The sequence below is a fragment of the Prunus dulcis genome, chromosome 3, assembly GCF_902201215.1.
Source record: "Prunus dulcis chromosome 3, ALMONDv2, whole genome shotgun sequence".
Taxonomy (NCBI): Eukaryota; Viridiplantae; Streptophyta; class Magnoliopsida; order Rosales; family Rosaceae; genus Prunus; species Prunus dulcis.
In genome coordinates this window covers 8,701,603-8,710,201 of record NC_047652.1, presented here as the reverse complement: position 1 = coordinate 8,710,201, position 8,599 = coordinate 8,701,603, and the positions used below count along the sequence as shown (strand labels likewise).

Genomic DNA, 8,599 nt, shown 5'->3' with positions numbered 1-8,599 from the left:
TTAAAAAGAAATAAACAAGAACACCAGTAGAGCCAGTACTAGCTTCAGCTTTCCCATTGATAGCTTGGAACTCGAGCCACCATTCACATCTAAGTGCAAGATTGGATGAGGAGGGTCTGAGTTCAAAGTTGGATGAGGGGGGATGCTCTGCTCGTTCCTGAAGAAATTTGCTGGATCAACAGCAGTCTTCACCTTCACCAACCTATCAAAATTGTCATTGAAGTACTTCAAGCCATACACCTTTCCCTGTTCATAGCTTCTATTACCAAATTTATTGACACCAATGTCAAGGTCCCTGTAATTCAAGAAAGCACTCCTTGGGTTCTTGGACACAAATGGGGTCATGAACCTGAAAAGCCTCCTGGTGTCTGTGGTATAATTCTTCTCTGCTTCAGCCCCTGCTTCCCCCCAGCTCACTGAGTACTGAACTTTGAACAAGTTCCCGGCACGGTGCGGAAAAGGGGTGGCAGAGGCCGGAATCCGACCCATCATTCCACCATATGGATTGAAAACCAAACCTATTTTGCCTATTTCAATCATCTTCTTCCACACTAACTCCAACCTACTTTTGGAAATTGGGGTTTGAACATAATCAGACTTTCTTTTCAGGAAATTTGCATGATCAGGATTTCTATCAAGCAACACATCAGGGGAGGTCCCATTATCATAGTTAGCCCACCAAAGAACAGACTCAATCCAGCTCATCTCCTTACAGTCATCCTTCTTCAAACCTAACTCAGGAAACTGCTTCCCCAACAATGACACAAGTTGGTCAGCATTGCCTAGAAACTCAGCCATAATTGTGGCCTTAACAGTGTTGCTCCCTGGCTGCAACAGCAGCCTCATAAACAGACCATCATCTGTGGTTGGCGACACCTCTTGCCACCTCGAAACAACGGCGGTTGCATTCTCTTCCAACGTTCTCGCAGCCTGGAAAACTGTGAGTTTCTGGGACAGGAACCAGCTTCAATTTGTATGCAACAATGACACCAAAGCTTCCTCCACCCCCTCCTTTAATGGCCCAAAACAGGTCTTCTCCCATGGCTTTTCTGTCAAGAAGTCTCCCCTTAGCATCAACAATCTGAGCATCAAGGACATTGTCAACAGCAAGGCCAAACTTCCTCAACATGTTTCCATAGCCACCACCACTTATGTGCCCACCAATACCAACTGTGGGACAAATTCCAGCAGGAAAGCCATGAACTTTGCTCTTCTCTGAAATCCTATAGTACAATTCTCCAAGTGTGGCTCCAGCCTGAACCCAAACCGAGCTGTCCTCAATGTCTACAGTCACAGTCCTGAGGTTGAACATGTCAAGGACAATAAAGGTCTGATCAGACCAGTACGAAAGGCCCTCATAATCGTGCCCGCCGCTTCGGATTCTCAGCTGTATGCCAAGCTGTTTGGCACAGACAACAGAAGCTTGAACATGAGATGAAGCTGAGGGTGTGACGATGAGGACTGGTTTTGGGGTTGAAGTGGTGTTGAACCTTGAGTTTCTGATGTAGGCTCTTAGAACAGATGAGTATGAAGGGTTGTTTTCGGCATAGATTATGTTGGACAATTGGGTTGATGATGGGTTTGTGTTGGTGTTTAGGCATTGAAGAAAGTTGTCATAGACAGAAGCTGAGGCTGCCCATGAAGCAGAAACATGAAAAACCAGGAGAACAAGAAGTGAAAGCATCATCATCCTAGGTATTGCTTCTCTCATTATCTTTGTCAATTTGTTGTATTTTGTATGTTGTAAGGTTTTGGTCCTCCTATATATATAAATACATGGACACCTGTTTGTTAAGGGAATTGTCAACTGTAGAAATTTAAAATCATTCCTTGGCACAATGAGAAACTCAATTCCTTGGCACAATGGGAAAGTTTTGTTTCCTTTTTTTCCATCAACACTTTTTTTTAGTATCTTTCCTAATGAAAGGGGCGATAACAGAATCAATTCATCTTTATTATATCTAGCGTTGATAGGAAAACCAAAAAATATATTTTCTCTATCTTCAGGAAAAAGAAGAAAGGAAATTGGCCTTTTTTAAATATAAAAAATAAAAAATTTAATACATTTTGTTTGGAGCGTTGGGTACCTTAAAAAATAACCAAAACGACACCGTGTATAAAAAATCCCCTCTCTCACCCATGCTCACCGTTTCATGGCCTATGCCAAACAAGCAGAGCCTTATTTTCCGCCCAAGGTGCCAGACTTGATCTCTCTCTCTCTCTCTCTCTCTCTCTCTCTCTCTCTCTCTCTCTCTCTCTATTATATCACTCGTATATTATATCACTGATTTACGCTGAAACTTGTTAGTAATAGGAAAAACATGTAAATGGTTCTTTTTCCACTTTAATCTTTTTATTTTATTTTTTATTTCTATTCACGAAGAGGAAAAGAAAATCTGATGAGGAAATCTTTGTCAAACCCATTAGAGAGATGGAAGAGGAAATTACTTAATTCCTTCTTTAAATCCTGCAAATTTGGAGCAGTAGATGATTCCTGTTTCTAACTTGTTTCCTAAATTTTCTGTATTTTCTGGATTTCTTATTTGATTACCTTTTCTATTTGGATTAGGATTTCTTTCCTAGAATAAGTTTAATTTTCTTTTCACTCTAGGGTTAAATTGTTATAAATACAACCTCCTCCTATGTAATAGAGATTGGAGATTTGAGTTATTGAGTAAAGTTTATTTTGCAGAGATTGGAGAATTCTTGGTGTGAAGCCATTGCATCAAAATCCACAGCTTCAGCCACCCCAATACGAAACACAGAAATGGGTCCTTTTATAACAGATGTTCCAAAGTCTGTCCTTCAAGATGTTATATTAAAGCTGCCAACAAAGAGCATTATCATGTGCAAAAGCGTCTGCAAGACTTGGTATTCTCTAATTTCGGACCCTGCATTTGCCAGGCTGCACTTCGCACAAGCAGAGGCCTATCCTATGGTCCGGCCCGTGGATGGAAGAAGCGTGTCAAGAAACCTTTTCTTGGTTGAGCCTGAAGATAGCTTTGGTTTTGATTTGAAGGACCATGATTGTAACCGGTCTCGTGTCCACATGAATCTTTCCAAATATAAATTCCCATTGTGTCATGCTGAGGAGTTACTCAATTACCATAGGAATGGCAATGTGATGCCTAGTCATGAAACTGAAAGAGAGGTTCACATGAAGATCACGAAAATTGATGACAACAACAACGAGGTGGATTGGGGTGAAAGTATCGCTTTCACGATGCAATATGATCACAACAACTACAACTTGGTAAATTCTTGTAACGGTTTGCTTTGCCTGTCTGATTTTTTCGTGAAGTACCCTGCTGCTGTGTGCAATCCAGTAACCGGCGAATTTATAAACCTTCCCCATGGTCCTCAACATGAGAAGGCAATGACTTTAATCGGTAGTGGATTAGGTTTCAGTCCGAGGACTAACAAATATAAGGTGGTGAGAATTCTTAAGGAACGGACACCTGATCCCAATAAGGTTGCTGAGATACACACCCTGGGAACAGGTTCATGGAAATCTGTTGGCACTGCTCCCTGCTCAGACTCTCAGCAATCATTCCCCACTTGTGTGAAAGGAATGCTTTATTGGTTTTGCGGTGAGTGGACATGTGCTAGTGTGATTTCATTTGACTTGGATACTGAAGAGTTCAAATCGGTTCCATCACTGCCTTTTCGGGAGGGTGGTCGTGATGTGGGCATGGGAGATTTGGGAGGTAGCCTTTGTCTGTGTAAAATTGAGAGTTTTGAAATCAATGTGTGGGTAATGAATGATTCTGGTCCACAAAAACTTTGGATGAAGAAGATATCGACTCGTACTGGTTTTGCTCGAAGTTGGCCAAGTGGCATATACATACCCATGAAATACTTTGAGAATGACGGTCTGTTGTTGTTTAATTCTTGTCTCAATGCCTTCTTTTACCATCACCCAGGAAACCACAGTCCATTCATTTATCTTAAGCTTCGAGAGATGAATTATTCATCTTCTGAGGCAATTAGTCATGTTCCGAGCTTTATTTCGCTCAAGGATATTCTGGTGGGGAAGGATGTAGAAATACTGAATATCAATTCAAGGTAAGGATATTTAAACTGTCGTCTATGTTTTGTCTTTTGAGTAGATGAACAGCATATTTGAGTTTATTTTTCTCAGTTGGTTTCACTTGCTAGATATTTTGTTTTTAATGTCACAACTGTTGTTGATGCAGGTGTGCAGTGTTGAAGCTGCCCGGAGAGACCGAAGCCCTATCTCTGGTGGAAGAAAATGCCAGTTCGATACTCTTCTGACAGTTGGGAAGAATGAAACAAGCACACAATGGTGGATGGGATGCAGTCTAAGATTGAGCTAATTAATAGTTTTATAGTTGTATACCAGAACCTTAATTCGCATCTTACTTAGTGGCCGTCAAGTGTTTTGTTGATGTTACTTTAAATAGTTTTGGATTACTTGTCATGTTTGTGGAAGTACATTGCTAATTACAGGCTTTACTTATCATCTTTGCTTTGGTTAATTTGGTGAGTGAAAGATTTAACTTCTTGTCTGCCCTGAACACAGAACTATGACTGCAAAACTCAATTCGATTCTGCCATACAGCAGCAATCACAAATAAGCAAAAGTAAATATCATAGTTTCTGTTTAGTATCCTTAATGTTTCACAATTTTGAAAAGTAAATGTTTGAATAATTGTTTAGAACTAAAATGAGTTGTATTTTATGAACTTTGTAATACTTCATTACGGTATATCTGTGAGGCTTAATAGAGAGCTAATAATGTGCATTATCAACCTTTGATTTGATTAGAGGCATGTAGACAACAATTTTGGCTTTGTTTATGTATCCTTTTTTCTCTCACACACACAATGAAGATGTCATAGAGGTTCGAATCTAAGATTTATAGTAAGCAAGTCAAGACCTTTTCCACTGGATTAGACCCGGTGGCTTTATGTATCTTTAGTTAAAATACTAAAAGACCAGAGGATTTATTTACCTGTAGTGTCATTACTTGAACAATTTGTACTGTAAAATTATATGTATTAGTAAAAACAAAATTGTAAAAAGTAACTATAATTGATCAAGCAGTGCCTTGTTTTGCCATTACCTTGCATCTACACTGAAATAGAATTTGGTTTGTTTTGGAATTTTGATGGTCTAGGATGGTTGAATGTGTTGGACAATTTAAAAATATAGGAGCTTATGAATTTATTTGCTCTGCTATTGTTTTACCTTTTAAATCCTTAAGCCATTGGAAATACCTTATAAAAGAACATGAACAAAGTAAACAATCACACAACACCAAGAATTTAACGATATTCAACAATGTGCCACCATTCTCAGTCATCACCAAGGTCTAAAATATTGATGATTTCAGAAATATCGGAAGTTAAAAAACATAAAAATTAAATAGAAATATTGGGATATTATCAATATCGATAAAAATTGAATAAAAACCAAGGAAATTGTAAGAAAAACTTGGAAATTTTTCTTGAAACTTTGGAAGATGTTTATTTAGTCAATTATCTGTTACTTTCTCACAAAAAATTGGAAGGAAAGGCATTGCATGATGGGTTTAATTGATTTAAGTTGATTATGCATCGAGCTGACAAACACTGCGAGTGTAGAAAATATGTAGTAATTAATGAAGAATATTAAACACACCATAATCATTTACTTATAATGATTTATTACAATATTTTACACTTTATACATTGCATGATAAGATACATGAGTGATTTAGTACCACATAAAGTTCCCATAAGGTTCAAATTTAAGTTATTTACATTAACACCTCCTGAGGTTTTCGGCTTTTTCACAAAACTTTTTGAGGTTTTGGAAATTACAAGAACACCCCCTGAGATTTTAAATTGTTTTCACAAAACTCATTTTCATTGCCTTTTCATCCAAAGATTGGTGATTTTATACAAGAAAATTCTCCAAATGACAAAGTTGGCCTTTGAGATTAGATTGCATATACTTCATTGAGGTTAATTTTGCCATTTGCACAATATTTTTCAATGAAATCATCAATTTTAGGACAAACAATCAACGAAAAGGGGTTTTGTAAAAACAAACTGAAACCTTAGGGGGTGTTCGTGTAATTTTTGAGACATGAGGGGGTTTTATGAAAACACAAGAAACCTCAAGGGGTGTTAGTGTAAATAACTCTTCAAAATTTTCACTGTCTTCATCATCTTGATATTATCGATATTATAGCGATATTTTGGGCAAATATTGCTGAAGTGTGAGAGAAATTATCCATATCAATATTTTCCAATATTATCGATATTTATACGATATGGATATAGATATGTTCTAAAATATCATTGACTCGAAAAAACGATAATATCCTCGATATTATCAATATTTTAGGCTATGGTCATCACCTACATAAAATTCACTAGTATGACCAAGAAGTAGGCCTCATCATTTGGCCCACGGGCTCATGGGCCGATGGGGGCCTGGCTGTCCCTTGAGAAATAGCCCGGGCCGGCCCATTATGTGCTTTGGGATGGTCCGGCCCGTATTGGGCTGGGCTTGACTTGGGCTTGGGTGTTTAAAGCCTAGCCCGATCCATAGGCCTTACCCAGTTGAGCCCAAGAAAGCCTGGCCCAACCAGCCCAAAAAAGCTCAGCCCGTTATGATAGACTCGCCCCGGAATTTCCCAGAACCCGAAGCGGACCCCGTCTTTGTTACCGACATCACCCCGATGCCGGGCCCACTTACTAAAAACCGAGACTTCTACCAAAAGTTTGGCAGAGTCTCCCCTGTAAATTGAGCAAATCCAACAAAAATTAAACCTGCACAAAAAACATAATATAATCTCAACCAACAGCATGCTTCCAACATACAACAAAACATACTAAATGGCCTCCGGCCTCACAAGTAAAATCTAACACGGGCAATAACATAGCATCTACTAAATTTAGTTTACAAGAATAGTTGAGTACAAGGAAATTACTCGAAGCCTAATCTACTGATATAAATGATTCGACCTTCGAACACTGCTTGCAACCTTCCTGGAGCGACTACTGGCTGAGGGGTTCAAAACATAAAGCATGTGAGTGGACAAAAACAAGATTTTCATTTAAAACAACATAGTAACCCCACCGTGTAAAAGTAATGGTCAAGACATGCAGGTTCACAATTCATAATTAAATGTTCAAAAACATATATTGAAAACTCTTTAAAACCACAAATCACTCCATCCATAAACCTCATGCCCACAATTTTACTGCTCCTACCAACCCACTGTATAGACTCTAATTTCTTCACACTCACAACTATATATATATATATATATATATATACAACATCACTACTACAAAAAAGCAAAAAGACGACGGTAAATCACCGTCGTGTATTAAGATTTTCAGTGGTCGTGGAATCCACCGTCATCTTTTCCCTCATAAACCACGACGCTAAATCAGCGTCGTTGTTAAAATATACAACGTCATCAACAAACACAAAACGACGTCTTTGTACTGCAAAAAGAACGAAAAAAGAAGTCGGGGATGAGAATAGACGACCAACTATCTAAAAAAACCGTCGTTAAAAATGAAAAATATGACACATATTAACAGAACAAGGCCGCAAGATAGACATACAACGACGAAACTTAAAAGAACACGCCGTTAAATATAATTTTCACGACAACAAAAAAATGACATCTTTAAGAACATTAGAAGACGACGTTATTGATTCCTACTACGTCGACTATATAAAAACAGCCGTCGTATAATACATTTTCCACTTCGATTTTTCTATAAAAGATGACGTGGAAATAGTTGTCAGTATCATTATTTACGACGTATGTATTTATAGACTAGACGTTGAAATAACAAACAACGTCGGTTAATAATATATGAGAGTCGTATTACAAAATTTTTACATCCTATTTTCAGAAACAAACAACGACGATAAATATTAGACGTTGTTAAATAAAACAACGTCGAAAAAAAATAAAAACAGACGTGTTTAGTCTTCATAAGTTTTAAAAAATAGTCGAGGATGAGAATAGACGACCAACAAAAACAAATCACCGTCGTTAAAAAGGAAAAATATGACACATATTAACAGAACAAGGCCGCAAGATAGACATACAACGACGACAATTAAAATAAGACGCCGTTAAATATCATTTTCACGACAACAAAAAATATGACGTCTTTAAATACATTAGAAGACGACGTTATTTATTCCTACTACGTCGCCTATATAAAAACAGCCGTCGTAAAATAAATTTTTCACTTCGATTTTTCTATAAAAGATGACGTGGAAATAGTTGTCAGTGTCATTATTAACGATGTATGTATTTATAGAGTAGACGTTGAACAACGAAACAACGTCGGTTACAAATATATGAGAGTCGTATTACAAAATTTATACGTCCTATTTTCAGAAACAAACAACGACGATAAATATTAGACGCTGTTAAATAAAACAACGTCGAAAACAAATAAAAACAGACGTGTTTAGTCTGCTAAAGTTCTAAAAAATAGTCGAGGATGAGAATAGACGACCAACTCAAACAAATCACCGTCATTAAAAAGGAAAAATATGACACATATTAAAAGAACAAGGCCGCAAGATAGACATACAACGACGAAAACTAAAA

General features: G+C 37.6%; 1 protein-coding gene and 1 pseudogene across 1 annotated transcript; one reads left to right on the top strand and one right to left on the bottom strand.

The window, feature by feature from the left end:
- On the bottom strand, positions 1-1,726 carry LOC117621688 (annotated as a pseudogene).
- A 448-nt stretch (positions 1,727-2,174) lies between these two features.
- Positions 2,175-4,444, top strand: LOC117622565 (F-box/kelch-repeat protein At3g06240-like). Its single transcript, XM_034353293.1, has 3 exons — positions 2,175-2,195; positions 2,693-4,065; positions 4,197-4,444. The coding sequence occupies exons 2-3, from the start codon at positions 2,768-2,770 to the stop codon at positions 4,273-4,275; spliced, it is 1,377 nt and encodes a 458-aa protein (XP_034209184.1). The 5' UTR covers positions 2,175-2,195; positions 2,693-2,767; the 3' UTR covers positions 4,276-4,444.
- The last annotated feature ends 4,155 nt before the right edge of the window (positions 4,445-8,599 follow it).

Coding starts and splice junctions, on each gene's coding strand:
- LOC117622565 (XM_034353293.1), top strand. CDS start 2,768: ATGGGTCCTTTTATAACAGATGTTCCAAAGTCTGTCCTTCAAGATGTT. Junction 4,066..4,196: donor ATACTGAATATCAATTCAAG/GTAAGGATATTT, acceptor TTGTTGATGCAG/GTGTGCAGTGTTGAAGCTGC.